The 19,890-nt window shown below is 43.5% G+C and overlaps 1 protein-coding gene across 8 annotated transcripts in view; it reads right to left on the bottom strand.

Moving 5' to 3' along the window:
• Positions 1-19,890, bottom strand: part of DIP2C (disco interacting protein 2 homolog C) — a 635,214-nt gene that overhangs the window by 238,449 nt on the left and 376,875 nt on the right. For all 8 annotated transcript variants that reach the window (XM_068235828.1, XM_068235830.1, XM_068235833.1 and 5 more), the window contains one exon: positions 13,865-13,956. In XM_068235828.1, coding sequence (XP_068091929.1) covers positions 13,865-13,956 — 92 coding nt within the window. The remainder of the gene's footprint in view (positions 1-13,864; positions 13,957-19,890) is intronic.

Raw genomic sequence — 19,890 nt, 5'->3', positions numbered from 1 at the left:
TTGTGTCCATTATCAATGAAAGTTGTAAAGCATTTAAGAGTGATCTTTCATTGAAAAATGTTACTAATATAAAAAAATGAAAGCATGTGTATGTTGCATATGTATGTAAGCACAAATGTTACATATTATATTTGTATACAAATGTTATTGTATAAAATCTATTTCAGTGACTATTCTTAAAGGGACTCTGTAACAAAAATGTCATTGTGTTTTCTACCATCCTACAGGTTCCTAAACCTATTCTAATGTGCTCTGGCTTACTGCAGCACTTTCTACTATCACCATCTCTGTAATAAATCAGCTTATCTTTCCCCTGTCGGACTTGTCCTCCTGTGTCTGGAAGGCTGCCAACTCTTCAGTGTGATCTGCTATGCATGCCCCCTCTATGCACACTCCCCTGAGTGTGTTATTTACATTAGCCAGCTTTTCTCTGCTCTCTTATCTTTTACAAGCTGGATAAATCCTCTGTTCACATACTGATGAGTCACATACTGCAGAATTACAACCTGGCAGAGCTGTCTGCAAGAAGAAACAATCAGCTTGTAACTCTTCAGTGAGCTGCAGGGGGAAAGAAACACACAAATGATCTCTTGAGATTCCAAAGGAAGGCTGTATATAGCCTGATTGTGTATGGATGTATTTTCTATGTGTGGACATACTGTACATCAACCTACTTCCTGTTTTGGTGGCCATTTTGTTTGTTTACAAACAAACTTTTAAAAACTGTTTTTGACTACATTTAATGCGGCGGGGAGCGATGAAATTGTGACAGAGGGGAATAGGAGATGTCCCCTAACGCACTGGTATGTTTACTTTTGTGCGATTTTAACAATACAGATTCTCTTTAATAGGGATGAGTAAGAATAGTTTTCAGAGAAGAAAAATACAGTATAATCTCGTTATAGTTAACTCCAAGGGACCAGGGAAAGTGGTTTACTATGTAAGAAGTTTACTATATCAGAAATTGTCCTAGAAACAGCCCAGCATGCCCTGGTACATTCTCTGCTGCAAAGGAGCAATTAGGTCCTCACATTGGAGGTACAGTACAAGCACTTGCACATCTAGTGGACCCAAGGTTAAGAATACCTTAGGCCTGCATAGCCAGGCTGGAGAAATCACTGGTACACTATCCAGGGCTCCTTAAAAATTGCAGCCATCACTGAATAGAGGCAGCCCACGCGCTTCCTGTAAGTGGCTCCGATACCTCTGCGGGCGGAACTTGCAGCACATGTCCTGCAAAACGTTCTGCTCACATTTAAGGCAATCATGAAGCTTCTCTTCATAATGCAGCCAATCATAAGTAACTCACATCTGTAATGAGAGTGGCTCAGACACCTTCGCAGGCGGGACTTAGCATTCTATCCTCCACTCTCCTCAGTTTTTCAGCGAGTAGTCCCGCTCTGATCTGCACTACAAGTGAAATTAGCCTGTACTGTGCTCCACGTGCTACCAGGAGATACCCGGGAGTGCGTACAATCCTGTTGGAGGACTGACTTTATTTGTGATTACAAAGCGGAAGTGGCAACACTTCATACAGTTTTGTTTGTTCACATTATTCCTCATTTTCCCCAGGCTGCTAATTTGTACAGTACTGTATATTTAGCGCTGGGGCCATTCTTCTTGTCTTACAAATGTTATCAGGCATCAGCTCACTTACAACCAGCCTGATGAGAGCTGCCGACCATGGTTGTCACACTGACATATGAAGTATGCCCCGCCCACTGTTTACTATATCCAGTGTCAGCATTGCATAGGGGCCAAAAAACATGCTTACTATAACAGAAGTTTTATTATATCAGAGTTTACTATACCAGACGTTGCTCCCATAAACTTTTAATGGAGATTGGCCAGGACCTGGAGAGGTAGTTTACTATACCCAAATGTTTACTATATCAGTTTATTATAACAAGATTATACTGTAGTACCCACCTATGTGAGAGGTGGGGTTGCAGCAGAGGGTTAAAGTGTAACTAGCCAAACCTCGGATATCAAGTCACATACTTTAAGAAGAGGGAAGCTCTTGACCCCAATGAGGGTTTCCTCATCGTTCTCCAGTCTCCCGTTGCCGCTCGCGGACACTCCAAAGATTACCATCAAGGGCTTGAAGGTAATCTGATCGGGGCCACAACCCTCTTCAGGCATGAGTGTGGCCATATCACTGATAAGTCTATCAGTGTGGCCATACTGCATCTGCACATGAGCGGCTCTGTGCTACCGTTCAAGCGCAGCCATGCGTGTGACACTGCAGCACGGCCGCGGTTATGCCAGAAGAGGGGTGTGGCCCGATCAGCTGGAAAGGACCCAGGCAGCAGTGGAGGACACTTTACGTAGGTATGTGTTTCTGAACCCAGGCATCGGCTCGTATTCTCTGTAAAATACCTGAATCTCTGCCATTTGCAGCTGCATGGTGTGTTTCATCTTCACAACACTTCATCCCTAATAGTGATGGGCCGAACCTCCGATTTTAGGTTCGCGAACCAGGTTCGCGAACTTCCGCGGAAGGCTCGGTTCGCGGAAAAGTTCGCGAACCGCAATAGACTTCAATGGGGAGGCGAACTTTGAAAAATAGAAAAAAATTATGCTGGCCCCAAAAGTGATGGAAAAGATGTTTCAAGGGGTCTAACACCTGGAGGGGGGCATGGCGGAGTGGGATACACGCCAAAAGTCCCGGGGAAAAATCTGGATGTGAAGCAAAACAGCGTTTTAAGGGCAGAAATCACAATGAATGCTAAATTGCAGGCCTAACGTGCTTTCAAACATCTTGCATGTGTATACATCAATCAGGTAGTGTAATTAGAGTGCTGCTTCACACTGACACACCAAACTAACTGTGTAACGCACCGCAAGTTACCAGCTGTTTGTGTGGTGACGGCCATGCTGGACTACTGCGAAACATGGCGAGATTGCTCTTCCTCACTCAGTGATGTCAGGTAATGTGTGACTGCCTTCTCAACTTTCCATGGCATTGTTAAAAAGCTTACGTTTTGTTTTTAAATTACATTTTCTACTTGTAGCGGTACTTGTTCAGTACCGCTACAATGAGAATCCTATGGAGGCGGGCAAGTCTGGCATTGTGACCCTGGGTAATGGCCGGGGAATGAGGGATGGAATCCGGTGTGGAGCCTGAGCAATGGCTACCACTACACATTCAAGGAGGGCAGCAGTCAGGCATGCACGCCCGCCCCGAGGTAGTGACCAAAAATAACAATACAGGAGGACTATCGAGGGCTTGCTGTATTTGAAATGAATGTACTTTAAATCCTTTAACGAGAACCAGTTATGGCGGGCAAAGATGACACCACATTCCTTTCACGAGAATCATATGGAGGCGGGCAAGACTGCCATTTGTGACCCCAGATAATGGCCAGGGAATGAGGGATGGAATCCGGTGTGGAGCCTGAGCAACGGCTACCACTACACAGGAAAGGAGGGCAGCAGGCAGGCATGCACGCCAGCCCCGAGGTAGTGACCAAAAATAACAATACAGGACGACTATCGAGGGCTTGCTGTATTTGAAATGAATGTACTTTAAATCCTTTAACGAGAACCAGTTATGGCGGGCAAAGATGACACCACATTCCTTTCACGAGAATCATATGGAGGCGGGCAAGTCTGACATTGTCACCATGGGTAATGGGCGGGGAATGAAGGTTGGATTCCGGCCCGAAGTGGGAGCCTGCTGAGACCCATGCTGTAGCTGCCCTGACCGTGCTTTGCAGACCAGGCATCTGTGATCAGATGGACCCTTGACCCAGCGGAAGACAAACCAAGTCGAAAGCATTTGCCAAGAATGTTTTACGGAGGGCAAGTTTTTGCCTTTTTTTTTCAATTGTTTGAAACTGTAGATGGTTGTATTTTAAAATTGTTTGAAAATGTAGATGGTTGTATTTTTTAATTGTTTTAAAATGTAGATGGTTGTATTTTTCAATTGTTTTAAAATGTAGATGGTTGTATTTTTAAATTGTTTTAAAATGCAGATGGTTGTATTTTTCAACTGTTTTAAAATGTAGATGGTTGTATTTTTAAATTGTTTGAAAATGTAGATGGTTGTATTTTTCAATTGTTTTAAAATGTAGATGGTTGTATTGCGTTCCGGAGTTGGAGCCTGAGAAACGGCTACCACCACACATCCAGGCAAGGAGGGCAGCAGGCAGGCATGCACGCCCGCCCCGAGGTAGTGACCAAAAATAACAATACAGGACTCAGGAGGACCTTTTGAGGCCCTAATTGTAATGAATAAACTTTAAATCCTTTAACGGGAATCCGTTATGGAGGGCAAGTCTGATGGTGCCTTCACTGCGATTCACCAGGTCGGTCTCCGGCGAGAATCTGTTATGGAGGTCAAGTCTGCCATCGTGACCACTGACCATGGCTAATGGCGGGGGAACCCTTCCTGGTGTGATTCCGGTCCGGAGTTTTAGCCTAACAAACGGCTCCCACCACACATCCAGGCAAGTAGGGCAGCAGGCAGGCATGCCCGCCCCGAGGTAGTGACCAAAAATAACAAAACAGGAGGACTATCGAGGGCTTGCTGTATTTGAAATGAATGTACTTTAAATCCTTTAACGAGAACCAGTTATGGTGGGCAAAGATGACACCACATATGGAGGCGGGCAAGTCTGACATTGTCACCACGGGTACATTACCCGGGGAATGAGGGATGGAATCCGGTGTGGAGCCTGAGCAATGGCTACCACTACACATCCAAGGAGGGCAGCAGTCAGGCATGCACACCCGCCCTGAGGTAGTGACCAAAAATAACAATACAGGAGGACTATCGAGGGCTTGCTGTATTTGAAATGAATGTACTTTAAATCCTTTAACGAGAACCAGTTATGGCGGGCAAAGATGACACCACATTCCTTTCACGAGAATCATATGGAGGCGGGCAAGACTGCCATTTGTGACCCCAGATAATGGCCAGGGAATGAGGGATGGAATCCGGTGTGGAGCCTGAGCAACGGCTACCACTACACAGGAAAGGAGGGCAGCAGGCAGGCATGCACGCCAGCCCCGAGGTAGTGACCAAAAATAACAATACAGGACGACTATCGAGGGCTTGCTGTATTTGAAATGAATGTACTTTAAATCCTTTAACGAGAACCAGTTATGGCGGGCAAAGATGACACCACATTCCTTTCACGAGAATCATATGGAGGCGTGCAAGTCTGACATTGTCACCATGGGTAATGGGCGGGGAATGAAGGTTGGATTCCGGCCCAAAGTGGGAGCCTGCTGAGACCCATGCTGTAGCTGCCCTGACCGTGCTTTGCAGACCAGGCATCTGTGATCAGATGGACCCTTGACCCAGCGGAAGACAAACCAAGTCGAAAGCATTTGCCAAGAATGTTTTACGGAGGGCAAGTTTTTGCCTTTTTTTTTCAATTGTTTGAAACTGTAGATGGTTGTATTTTTAAATTGTTTGAAAATGTAGATGGTTGTATTTTTAAATTGTTTGAAAATGTAGATGGTTGTATTTTTAAATTGTTTTAAAATGTAGATGGTTGTATTTTTAAATTGTTTTAAAATGCAGATGGTTGTATTTTTCAACTGTTTTAAAATGTAGATGGTTGTATTTTTAAATTGTTTGAAAATGTAGATGGTTGTATTTTTCAATTGTTTTAAAATGTAGATGGTTGTATTTTTAAATTGTTTTAAAATGCAGATGGTTGTATTTTTCAACTGTTTTAAAATGTAGATGGTTGTATTTTTAAATTGTTTGAAAATGTAGATGGTTGTATTTTTCAATTGTTTTAAAATGTAGATGGTTGTATTGCGTTCCGGAGTTGGAGCCTGAGAAACGGCTACCACCACACATCCAGGCAAGGAGGGCAGCAGGCAGGCATGCACGCCCGCCCCGAGGTAGTGACCAAAAATAACAATACAGGACTCAGGAGGACCTTTTGAGGCCCTAATTGTAATGAATCAACTTTAAATCCTTTAACGGGAATCCGTTATGGAGGGCAAGTCTGATGGTGCCTTCACTGCGATTCACCAGGTCGGTCTCCGGCGAGAATCTGTTATGGAGGTCAAGTCTGCCATCGTGACCACTGACCATGGCTAATGGCGGGGGAACCCTTCCTGGTGTGATTCCGGTCTGGAGTTTTAGCCTAACAAACGGCTCCCACCACACATCCAGGCAAGTAGGGCAGCAGGCAGGCATGCCCGCCCCGAGGTAGTGACCAAAAATAACAAAACAGGAGGACTATCGAGGGCTTGCTGTATTTGAAATGAATGTACTTTAAATCCTTTAACGAGAACCAGTTATGGTGGGCAAAGATGACACCACATTCCTTTCACGAGAATCATATGGAGGCGGGCAAGACTGCCATTTGTGACCCCAGATAATGGCCAGGGAATGAGGGATGGAATCCGGTGTGGAGCCTGAGCAACGGCTACCACTACACAGGAAAGGAGGGCAGCAGGCAGGCATGCACGCCAGCCCCGAGGTAGTGACCAAAAATAACAATACAGGACGACTATCGAGGGCTTGCTGTATTTGAAATGAATGTACTTTAAATCCTTTAACGAGAACCAGTTATGGCGGGCAAAGATGACACCACATTCCTTTCACGAGAATCATATGGAGGCGTGCAAGTCTGACATTGTCACCATGGGTAATGGGCGGGGAATGAAGGTTGGATTCCGGCCCGAAGTGGGAGCCTGCTGAGACCCATGCTGTAGCTGCCCTGACCGTGCTTTGCAGACCAGGCATCTGTGATCAGATGGACCCTTGACCCAGCGGAAGACAAACCAAGTCGAAAGCATTTGCCAAGAATGTTTTACGGAGGGCAAGTTTTTGCCTTTTTTTTTCAATTGTTTGAAACTGTAGATGGTTGTATTTTTAAATTGTTTGAAAATGTAGATGGTTGTATTTTTAAATTGTTTTAAAATGTAGATGGTTGTATTTTTAAATTGTTTTAAAATGTAGATGGTTGTATTTTTAAATTGTTTTAAAATGCAGATGGTTGTATTTTTCAACTGTTTTAAAATGTAGATGGTTGTATTTTTAAATTGTTTGAAAATGTAGATGGTTGTATTTTTCAATTGTTTTAAAATGTAGATGGTTGTATTTTTAAATTGTTTTAAAATGCAGATGGTTGTATTTTTCAACTGTTTTAAAATGTAGATGGTTGTATTTTTAAATTGTTTGAAAATGTAGATGGTTGTATTTTTCAATTGTTTTAAAATGTAGATGGTTGTATTGCGTTCCGGAGTTGGAGCCTGAGAAACGGCTACCACCACACATCCAGGCAAGGAGGGCAGCAGGCAGGCATGCACGCCCGCCCCGAGGTAGTGACCAAAAATAACAATACAGGACTCAGGAGGACCTTTTGAGGCCCTAATTGTAATGAATCAACTTTAAATCCTTTAACGGGAATCCGTTATGGAGGGCAAGTCTGATGGTGCCTTCACTGCGATTCACCAGGTCGGTCTCCGGCGAGAATCTGTTATGGAGGTCAAGTCTGCCATCGTGACCACTGACCATGGCTAATGGCGGGGGAACCCTTCCTGGTGTGATTCCGGTCTGGAGTTTTAGCCTAACAAACGGCTCCCACCACACATCCAGGCAAGTAGGGCAGCAGGCAGGCATGCCCGCCCCGAGGTAGTGACCAAAAATAACAAAACAGGAGGACTATCGAGGGCTTGCTGTATTTGAAATGAATGTACTTTAAATCCTTTAACGAGAACCAGTTATGGTGGGCAAAGATGAAACCCCATTCCTTTCACGAGAATCATATGGAGGCGGGCAAGTCTGACATTGTCACCACGGGTAATGGGCGGGGAATGAAGGTTGGATTCCGGCCCGAAGTGGGAGCCTGCTGAGACCCATGCTGTAGCTGCCCTGACCGTGCTTTGCAGACCAGGCATCTGTGATTAGATGGACCCTTGACCCAGCGGAAGACAAACCAAGTCGAAAGCATTTGCCAAGAATGTTTTACGGAGGGCAAGTTTTTTGCCTTTTTTTTCAATTGTTTGAAACTGTAGATGGTTGTATTTTTAAATTGTTTGAAAATGTAGATGGTTGTATTTTTAAATTGTTTGAAAATGTAGATGGTTGTATTTTTAAATTGTTTGAAAATGTAGATGGTTGTATTTTTAAATTGTTTGAAAATGTAGATGTTGTATTTTTAAATTGTTTGAAAATGTAGATGGTTGTATTTTTCAATTGTTTGAAAATGTAGATGGTTGTATTTTTTAATTGTTTAAAACTGTATCAATTCAAGTGCAAGTAATGCACTGACTGCCAGGTATAATGTGCAGTCACAGATGCAGTGAAAGGTATGCAGTGACTGCAAACAGCTGTTTGTGTAGTGACGGGCGTGCTGGACTGGTGCGCACCATGACGAGAGTCCAGGTGATGGGGGCTTTTCAGCCCATATGGTCGCCCGGCTGATGTAGCTGAATGACAGAACAGTGACTGTCTAGCTGATCAAATTTGGTCTGACCACAATGAAACAACGACCTTATTATCTTTGGTGTGCCACCCCCACCCGAGACACTCATATAGCCGGCGGTCATTGCTTCATTGTGATACGCAAGCCCCTTCACCGCGGCAAGGTAATGATCACGAAGGGGGATGGGGACATGTACATGCCTTTTGTTTTTTTGTTGCAGCCGCCTGCAGTTCAGCCAGAAAAATTAGGCAGGCATGTGCACGCCCCAGAAAAATTAGTATAGCGGCCGCTGCTAATTCTGGAATCCGCCTAGAGTCCTGGACCCTGGTGGTGGTGGCGGAGAATGCAGTCAAGCGGCCTGCAGGCAGAGATGCTGTGTGTGGGGACTGACTTAGTCTTCGGTCGTGCAATAGCCCTCAGGGATCCATGCCTCGTTCATTTTGATAAAGGTTCACTCAACCCAAAGGTAGTTATATATGAAGTGAGGTGAGTTCACTGAACACAAAAGGTAGTTATGTGCAGTGAGGTGAGTTCACTCAACCCAGAGGTAGTTATATATGCAGTGAGGTGAGTTCACTTAACACAAAAGGTAGCTATGTGCAGTGAGGTGAGTTCACTCAACCCAAAGGTAGTTATATATGCAGTGAGGTGAGTTCACTGAACACAACAGGTAGTTAGATGCAGTCAGCTGAGTTCACTCAACACAAACGTAGTTATATGCCAGTGTTCTCCCCACAAATTTTTTCCACCCGGGTGGCATGAAAAAGTAGCCGGGTGGGGCGTGATAACAGAATGCAGGTCCGGCGCTCCTCTGCATACAGCAGAAGAGAAGATCAGCCGATGACAGCCGGGTGGCCACCAAAACTAGCCGGGTGGAGCACCCGGCTAAAAGAGCCTGGGGAGAACACTGTATGCAGTGAGGTGAGTTCACTCAACAGAAAAGGTAGATATGCAGTGAGGTGAGTTCACTCAACTCAAAGGTAGTTATATATGCAGTGAGGTGAGTTCACTGAACACAACAGGTAGCTATGTGCAGTGAGGGGAGTTCACTGAACACAAAGGTAGTTATATATGCAGTTAGGTGAGTTCACTGAACACAACAGGTAGCTATGTGCAGTGAGGTGAGTTCACTCAACCCAAAGGTAGTTATATATGCAGTGAGGTAAGTTCACTGAACACAAAAGGTAGCTATGTGCAGTGAGGTGAGTTCACTCAACCCAAAGGTAGTTATATATGCAGTGAGGTGAGTTCAATGAACACAACAGGTAGTTAGATGCAGTCAGCTGAGTTCACTCAACACAAACGTAGTTATATGCAGTGAGGTGAGTTCACTCAACAGAAAAGGTAGATATGCAGTGAGGTGAGTTCACTGAATGCAAAAGGTAGCTATATGCAGTGAGGTGAGTTCACTATACAGAAAAGGTAGATATGCAGTGAGGTGAGTTCACTCAACTTAAAAGGTAGTTATATGCAGTGACGCAAGTTCACTCAACACAAAAAGGTAGTTATGTGCAGCGAGGTGGGTTCACTCAACACAAACGTAGGTGTATGCAGTGATGAGGTGGGTTAACTAAACACAACAGGTACTAGTAGTAGGTAAAAGCAGTACAGTGTAGGTAGTACAATGTGCAGCTCCCTGTCACACACACAGGTGTCACTGAATGTGCTGCTGAATGCTGGTGGGCTGCTGACAGTGGGACACACACATTATGAATTAGCAATGCTGTCTAAGCAACACAAGTGTCTCACACACACAGGTAGTAGTCACTGAATGTGCTGCTGCTGCTGGCAGTGGGACACAGTATGAATTAGCAATGCTGTCTAAAAAACACAAGTGTCTCACACACACAGGTAGTCACTGAATGTGCTGCTGGCAGTGGGACACACAGTATGAATTAGCAATGCTGTCTAAAAAACACAAGTGTCAGTTTCAAACACAGAAAAAAAAATTGATCACACGAGCAGGATGAGCTCTGAAAAGAGCTTTTCTGGGGCGCTATTATAGCAATAAGATTCAGCTAAACAAGCTAAGAAGGCAAGAGCCTGACTAATCTGTCCCTAGGAGAACAAGTCTGCAGCAGCTGTCCCTATTCTGTCTCTAGCAGGCACATGAGTGAGGCTAATGGCCGCCGGAGCCTGCCTTATATAAGGGGGGGTGGGGCTCCAGGGCTTAGTATAGCCGGATTGGCTACAATGCGCCTGCTGACTGTGATGCAGAGGGTCAAAGTTAACCCTCATCGAGCATTATGGGGCCAATCGAACTTCCGGCAAAGTTCGCCTTCGCCAGCGAAGGCGAACCACCCGATGTTCGCCTGGAACCGTTCGCCGGCGAACCATTCGGCCCATCTCTAATCCCTAACAGCGGAAGTTCCAGCTGTGAAGAAGGAAGTGTCGAGTAATTGGAGGACAACGGTTATAGATGATACAGATAACTTAACCGTCTCGTCTCTGCTGCGGCCCCCTCCTTGCAGACATGCTAGTACAATTTTGCTTCATGTAAATTGTTTTCTCTCATGCTTAGTCTCTACCACCTATCTCTCTGGTTTACCTTGACAGTGGTGGGGAACATCCTACAGCAAAGCTGCACCCTTCAGTACAGTTTCTACAGACTTTCTAGCTATCTTTGGTGTTCCATGTGCTGCAAACAAGTGCTACATAAGAAACACTTACAGGTAATAATTGATATACAGTCAAGAAATTTTTTTTGAAACGGTTTATAACAAAAGACAAACAACACATTCTCTTGAATGCCTGACTAAACTCAAATTTTAACAGTGCAAATTTCAATTGCAATCAGGAAGATAAGTGAAGCAGTGTGTAGAAGCAAACTGGTGGACAGAATATCTGTTTCATAGGTCAACTGTGTTTGGAAATGCAGTACAACTTGCTTTCTGTCCTCATTGGATTCAGCTGGTGAGTGGCCAGTTAGGCATAACCATGTACTAAAAGTCGGCACCTCCTCAATATAAAAACTATATTATTGCTTTAAAAACAATGACAAGCCAATAATTTGAGGCCATGCAGGACCTCTGTATCAAGGCAACATGCTCAAGTTAACGATCATGAGAGCAAAAATGTGTTTTGAAACACAACCCCACAGACAATAACAGAACTGCATTAATTGCAGAAGCCAACTGTAATTGCAAAAAACTATGCTACAGCAAAAAAAAGAAAAAAAAGAAAAAGCATTCAGTGCTCAATCTGCATTTAAAAAAGTTCCGTAGTTTTTCATATCACAGAATAAACTGGGGAGAGTGCCACGCAAACCCCCTAAGAACATGATAGGATGTTCATGTTCCTGTATCACAAAATAATTGTATGTGGCTCACCACTCCTCTTCCTCTTCCAGTGAACCTAATCATGTAACGGCATGAATGATGTGTCTGGGACTGGTACATATAGCCAGGGTTCTCTGTGGGTTCAGAGGTCCTCCCAATTCATATCTTTAAGTGGTTTCAGTGACCTCACCCAGTTTAAAATAAACTGCTTTTTTTATGCAGATTGAGCACTGGGCGCTTAATTTTTGCTGTAACAATCATGAGTTCTTGTAGCATTTTGTTTAGACAAAGGCAGTCCAAAGGGTGAATGTGGCCTTTTTCTGACAGGAATGCTGCAAGAACTTATGATTGTTGCCTTGACAAGTAAATAATGCATGGCCCAGCAACGTTAGCTTGTCAATGGTCTTCAAGCAATAAACTTGAAATATCAAAAAGGTGGTGTCGACTTTTACCATTAGTTTAGGACCATATGGCATAGTCATCTACCAAGACCAGCCTTGGGCACTCCATTGATTGTTATTAATTGGCTGACTGTTAGGCGTGCAGGATTTGTTGTTTGCCATCTAAGGTGTTGCCAAGTGACACACAAAGGCTTCAAGTCACTAAACATTACAGCTTGCAGTAAAGCAGAAAACTGATTTTGCCAAACATTTTGTAAAATGTAAGTTCACTAAGACTGTTACCGCATGGAAAACTAGAATTACAGATTTTTTTTTAGGTAAATTACCGATTTGTGAGGTAAACACCTCATTCATACCAATTCCCAAGAATTTCACAATGCAGTATAACAGATGACATGATCTGTATTTTATCTCCAACCCGAAGCTGTCGGCAACTTCCAAACAGCCACTTGCTAAGGTTATCAACAACCAAAAAGATGGGTCGGCACCACCAAAATGTAACTTCTCTCTTTTATGGTGAAAAGCAGGGCTGCAATGGCAGTGGCGGTGCCGGCCCATCTTTTCGATTGTTAGATTTGTGTACCCCTGGAGGCACCGTGTAGATGAGGCTTTAGTGAATAAAGCCAAAGTAGTAAAAAAACAATAGATTTCTGACAATATTTCCCAAAAGCCTAGCATTTGAGTAGAACTCAAATGAGTAGACGGGACTTTGTAGTTTACAGGAAGTAGATGTGAACAATTTTATAATAAGTGATAACAGACAGGATAAGTCATAAAGAGGAACTCCAGTGAAAATAATGTAATAAAAAAGTGCTTCATTTTTACAATAATTATGTATACATAATTTAGTCAGTGTTTGCCCATTGTAAAAGCTTTCCTCTCCCTGATTTACATTCTGACATTTATGACATGGTGACATTTTTACTGCTGGCAGGTGATGTCGCAGGAAGTACCTGCTGCTTGCTTTTTTGGCAGTTGGAAACAGCTATTTCTCACAATGCAACGAGGTTCACAGACAGGAAACTGCCAGGAAAATGGTCCTCACAGTCTCCTGTAAGAGGGGCTTCACCACAATATCAGCCATACAGCACCCCCTGATGATCCATTTGTGAAAAGGAATCGATTTCTCATGCAAAATGGGGTATCAGCTACTGTTTGGGATGAAGTTCAATTCTTGGCCACGGTTTCTCTTTAAAGGTCAACTGTAGCAAGAGGGCTATGGAGGAGGCCATATTTATTCTCCTTTTAAGCAATACCAGTTACCTGGCCATCCTGCTGGTCCTCTGCCTCTAGTACTTTTAGCCATAGACCCGGAACAAGCATACAGCAGATCAGGTGTTTCTGACATTATTGTAAGACAAGATTAGCTGCCTACTTGTTACTGGTGTACCGGTAATTAAGACACTGCTGCAGCTGAATAGATCAGCAGGGCTGCCAGGCAACTGGTATTATTGAAAAGGACATACATTTGTCAGCCTCCATATTCTTCTCACTTCAGTTGTCCTTTAAGCCTTTATGGATAGGCGCAAAGCTGCATTAAACACAGTTACATGAAGGGTTTTTCAATTTGAAAAGATGAGTTCCAAATGAAATATTTATAATTTATGCTAATCAACATGATTGCTGTGTTTAGTTCAGTTTTGAGTTTAGTTGGGCATTGATGGTTTCTAAACCTTTCAGTAGTGTAACATGGATCCAAAATGTCGACAATAATTATAAACATTAATAAAAAGGGATAAAATTGGGGATCTGTTCAAACTGCTGAAAAAAGCATAGTGCGCCTTACCCTGTCTCCAGGCCTGACCATCGGCTCTTGTTTTGTTCCCAGTTTATGCAATATATTATAGGCAACCTTCATACTTCTGGTCCACAGTTTACCTGGTACAGGAAAATAAACAGATTAAAATATGACTCTAAGCAATAGATATCAGTATAAAAATATGGGGGTACAGGGACATAAAAATGGTGCACAGCTGAAAAGCAAAATAAAAGATAATTTTATTCTTTTAACCTTTTAGCAGACAATGTATCTGGAGGCTTGCAAGCGCTCCAGGCCAATTTATTGTAGCACATTTTTTTATTTCTGATTTGTTACATTTCCTTGCTACTAATTAGTACTGCTTTCATGTGTATTTATGGCCGCTTGTCACTAGGGGGCAGTGTGAGACAATAACAGAGGACTTCTGCTTTCAGTTTCTATATTTACTGCTAGCAGAGAGACATCAAAGCATTCCAAGAATTTACAGCACAACAAGTTCTGCAGACTGAGGTCAAAAGCAGTGCACTTGTCTCAAATGAGATAACTTTAATGAAGCTGCTAATGGGCTAAAGAGAGACATCCTGCAACAAACTGATCCATCCTGTAAATGGCCATAATAAATTGACAAGTACGGGTTCTTTTCTAAATATGCCATCTGGTCACATGACGAAGTGGCAAGGTAATAAATACTTGACATCAGCTAGTCAAGGAGATTGCCCACATAAAAAGCTCTGCCATTGCCTGCCCACACAGGCCTAGGAAATCATTTAGTTTATTACCTATACTACATGTGAAGGAGATTAGCCAATATTAATAGTGTTCAAAATTATTCAACCCCCACTGCAACTGCTTTCTTTAAGTCCCACCAGAGGTTTTCAATCGGATTTAAGTCTGGTGACTGTGATGGCCACTCCAAAATGTTCCAGCCTGTAATCTGCAATTATGCTCTACTGGAATTGGAGGTATGCTTGGGATCATTGTCCTGTTGAAAGGTCCAACGTCTCCCAAGCCTCAGGTTTGTGACGGACTGCATCACATTTTCATCCAATATCTCCTGGTACAGAAGAGAATTCATGGTACCTTGCACACGCTGAAGCTTCCTTGTACCTGCAGAACAGCCCCAAAGCATGATTGACCCCCCGCCATGCTTCACAGTAGGCAAGGTGTTATTTTCTTCACAGGCCTTGTTCTTCCTCCTCCAAACATAATGTTGATCCATGGGCCCAAACAGTTCTAATTTTGTTTCATCAGTCCACAGAACACTATCCCCAAACTTTTGTGGTTTGTCCCAGAGCCGGGTGAAGGCTAAATGGGGCCCTAAGAAAAGTAACTGATTTGGGCCCCCCCATCATGTTGTGATAGAATCAGAAGATGCAGCTGCACAGCAACATGCCGCACACACCGGGGCAGCGAGCTACTGGTTGCTATGGGCAACAGCCCGCTTTCCTCTGTGGGTGCACAATACAGGGAATAGCAGCGGCAAGATGAAGAGTGAAAGATGAATGGCTGGGACATTTGCACTCAGGGGCTGGGGCACCCCTGTGGAGAGAGCGCCAGATATCACAGCAGCAGCACTTTCCCCCTGCATCTCCAGCCTGGCAATAGCAGAAAGCTCTGAACACCGCCAAATCGGAAGCCGTTCCCCAGACAGAATTACACAACCACCCCCACCACCGAACAACCGATTTCCTCCCAAACTAGACAGCCACCATGCAGCCTCCATCCCAGTGAATACGATAGTCCAGCAGAGAACGCAGCCGCAGCGGGGGAGAATGACAGCACCAGGTGACTCACATTCACCTATTGCGATCCAAGCAATAGAAGTCCCGTCATCCGGAGCCCATCTGTCTCCTCTAGAGTGCTGCCGCTCTGTTACTACTACTATTACTACTTCCTACTTCCTGTCTGATCTGAGAATTTAGGAAGTTAAGAGTGAGCGGCTGCACTGTAGAAGAGACAGATGGGTTTCAGATGACGGGATCTCTATCGCTAGGATCATGGATAGGTGAGTGAGCGTTTGCCATCTGCTGCTATCATTCTTGCTGCAGCTGTGGTTCTCTGTGGGAAGAGAGGGAGGAGTGGGCAGCGGCAGAGTGCACAGTAGCAGGAGGGGGACCTAGGAGGAGAGCCTGGCTCTATAGATAATTAGCAGCGCACGGCATCATTTGACTAGACAAATCACATTTATATCGTGCTTTTCTCCTGGCAGACTCAAAGCGGCAGAGATGCAGCCACTAGGACGCGCCCTATAGGCAGTAGCAGTGTTAGAGAGACTTGCCTAAGGTCTCCTACTGAATAGGTTTTGGCTTACTGAACAGGCAGAGCCGAGATTCGAACCCTGGTCTCCTGTGTCAGAGGCAGAGCCCTTAAAGGGACTCCAAGCAGTGCCTGTGGGTATGCCTTTAAGCATACCCACAACTAATTAATTACATCCTCCCACCTACCAGAATGAGGTTTGTAATTATATCCCCCTGGGTTCCTTATAGTTCATTGCATTGTGCTGAATCGAGCTGCCGACTTTGGAGAAAAGTCGCCCTGAGTAATACAATGTAACTATGGAAAGATGCATATCATTTTGAAGCTCTCTTTCTCCTCTTTCCAATGATAGATAAACTGCCACCCCTTGCCTTTTAGTTTTCGCTATTTTTGCGATCGAAATTGCCGCGGCCGCAATTTCGATCGCGAAAATAGCGAAAACTAAAAGGCATAGGGCGGCGGTTTATATATCATTGGAAAGAGGAGAAAGAGAGCTTTAAAATGATATGCATCATTCCAAAGTTACTGCACTGCTCAGAGTCCCTTTAACCATTATACCATCCAGCCACCGCTGACAGGATGGCGAGGGCTGGTTTATGTGCTGATGGGGCCCCAAGAGACTGCTTTTGTTGCCTGGTCGGTAATCCGGCCCTGGTTTGTCCACATGACTTTTGGCATACTGCAGTCGACTCTTCTTATTCTTTGGAGACAGCAAGGGGGTGCGCCTGAGAGTTCTGGCATGGAGGCCTTCATTACACAGTGTGTGCCTTATTGTCTGAGCTGAAACCGCATCTGACAAATCTTTTTTCAGTTCCTCAGCAGTCACATGGGGACTTTTCTCCACCCTGCGCTTCAGGTAGCACACAGCAGTCAAAGTCAGCATCTTCTTTCTGCCACAACCAGGTAGCATTTCAACAGTGCCCTTTGCCTTGAATTTGCGAATGATGCTTCCTATGGTGTCTCTTGGTATGTTTAACACCTTTGCAACCTTCTTATAGCCATTGCGCTTCCTGTGAAGAGAAATCACCTCTCCTCTTGTCTTCCTGGACCATTCTCTTGACTTCACCATGTTTGTAAACACACCAGTAAATGTCTATAAGGAGCTGAGTATCACAGTCATTTTAAATCTGCCTAATTTGTGCTTATTATGCTTGATTGCTGCTCGTTAACATCCACAGGTGTTTTCAATACCTGATCGAAAACACTTGAATGAACCTCTGTTCTTAAAAGGGAACCAGAGACGCCAGACATGGAAAAAGAAAAAAGCTTTCATACATACCTGGGGCTTCTTCCAGCCCCATAAGCCTGGATCGCTCCCACGCCGCCATCCTCTGCTTCTTTGATCCGCCGGTACCAGGTCCTGTCACTTCCGGTGGACGCGGCCAATTGTCCGCATGATCAGGGGATCCCTCCATATCCTTACGCGTGCGGCTGCGCAGTATGCAGCCGACGCGTAAGGGTATGCCGGGAGCCCCTGTGATGCAGACAATTGGCCGCGTGCTGACGCCGACTGGCCGAAACTACGGGACCCGGTGCCGGCGGATACAGGAAGCGGAGGACGGCGGCGTGGGAGCGATCCGTGCATATGGGGCTGGAGGAAGCCCCAGGTATGTATAAAATCTTTTTCCTGGCGTCCCTTTAAGAGTGGTAGTCTTTAAGGGGTTGAATAATTGTGTCAATGAAGAAATCACAAACAAAAAAACCATTTAATACTGTATTACAAAAACAATTGATGTCATTTTAGTTGTATTTGGTTCTTTATAAAGTCCTTGTAAGATTTCATTCTGAACACAATTACAAATGTACACAAAATTCCTTAACCACTTCACCACTGAGGGATTTTACCCCCTGACCACCAGAGCAATTTTCACCTTTCAGCGCTCCGTCCATTCATTCGTCTATAACTTTATTATTACTTATCGCAATGAAATGAACTATATCTTGTTTTTTCCGCCACCAATTAGGCTTTCTTTAGGTGGGACATTATGCCAAGAATTATTTTATTCTAAATGTGTTTTAATGGGGAAAATAGGAAAAAATGTGGGAAAAAATTATTATTTTCAGTTTTCGGCCATTATAGTTTTTAAATAATGCATGCTACTGTAATTAAAACCCATGAAATTTATTTGCCCATTATTCCCGATTATAAAACCGTTTAAATTATGTCCCTATCACAATGTTTGGCCCCAATATTTTATTTGGAAATAAAGGTGCATTTTTTTCAGTTTTGCGTCCATCCCTAATTACAAGCCCGTAGTTTATAAAGTAACAGTGTTATACCCTCTTGACATAAATATTTCAAAAGTTCAGTCCCTAAGGTAACTATTTATATTTTTTTTTATTGTATATATATATATTTTTTTTTTAAAAAAATTACAAAAAAAAAATAATTGGGGAGTATAGGAGGTAATGAGTTAATTTATTATGTAAAACAATTTATTTGTATGTGTAAAATGCATTAGGGTGTAGTTTACTATTTGGACACAAGATGGCCACAGTGAGTATGTTTACATGCGACCTGTAAGCGACCGGAAGGACGCTTACAGGAAGCAGTAGGAGGCTGGGAGACTCACAATGATCGCGCTGTTTCTGAAAGAAGCAGCAGATCATTGCGGGGGCTTAGATCAACAAACGGTGAATAGATTTTCCCGTTCATTGATCTCCGGGCAAGTGGGCGGCGGCGTGCACGAGCGGCGGTAGCGCGGACAGCGGCGGGAGCGCGGAAGGTACGGATTTTTCCGTCCCTGTTTTTTTAGGAGGGAAAAAAGGGACGGAGAAATTCGTACCGCCGGGGGTAAAGTGGTTAAAACCCTTTACAGCATTGGGGGTTGAATAATTTTGAACACAACTGTATGTACAGGTACATACAAATAAGAAGTATGCTTCTTCTAGAGTAAAATGAGCTATACATTACCTTTCTCCCACGCTGCAGTCACCTACAGTAGTTAGTAGAAATCTGACAAGTTTTTGATCAGTCCATCTCTTCATGGGGGATTCTCAGTATTTAATCTATTCTTTACAAAAGCATTCACTTAAAAGGATCTATATAAAGATGCACCCCCCCCCCCCATATACACACCAGTTTGCACACTATTTTGGCAGTTGGATTTGGCAACTGCCGTTCAGTAAGTGCTTTTGATCATAAAAAAAACCCTGGGAATCCCCCATGAGGAGATGCGCTAGTCCAAGACCTGTCCGTTCTGTCAGATTTCTACTGCCTACTGTAAGTGACGGCAACATAGGAGAAAAGTAATTTATAGCTCATTTTACTCAGGGAGAAAAGTAATTCTTATTTATGTGTTTTCATGTAATTTACATTTTTCACAATAATATTCCTTTAAACTATGTTAGTATTTGATGAGAATATATTTGTTACCACACTGACCCAAAACTGATTGTAACAACCTCAGTACCTAGTCTTGGAGGAAAGGCCAGACTATTCTGTGGACAGTTTTGTAGGTTCTTGTTTTATCGAATAATTAAAAATAACAAACATTATTGTTCAAAGAAATAGGATAATGACGTGCTAAAGACATTTTCTACAACACAGATAATGTTTTTGCTAAAAGATTTTCGATAAACGCCAAAAGGAGGGAAACCAGGACAAGCTTGACAACACATGACAGGATTACTATTTTTAACTTGAAGCCAATAAATATACACCATAGTAAAAGAAAATCCAAGCCAGACCTAGTTTGTGATATTTCTGTTCTTGTCAAGCTGAACGAGAAAAGTAATCTAAATTTGGATGAGATCCACTGACAGGTCAAAGCAATAAATAACCTCAGAAGGGAACA

The sequence above is a fragment of the Hyperolius riggenbachi genome, chromosome 5 (assembly GCF_040937935.1).
Source record: "Hyperolius riggenbachi isolate aHypRig1 chromosome 5, aHypRig1.pri, whole genome shotgun sequence".
Classification (NCBI taxonomy): domain Eukaryota; kingdom Metazoa; phylum Chordata; class Amphibia; order Anura; family Hyperoliidae; genus Hyperolius; species Hyperolius riggenbachi.
This window is presented reverse-complemented; position numbering and strand designations above follow the sequence as displayed.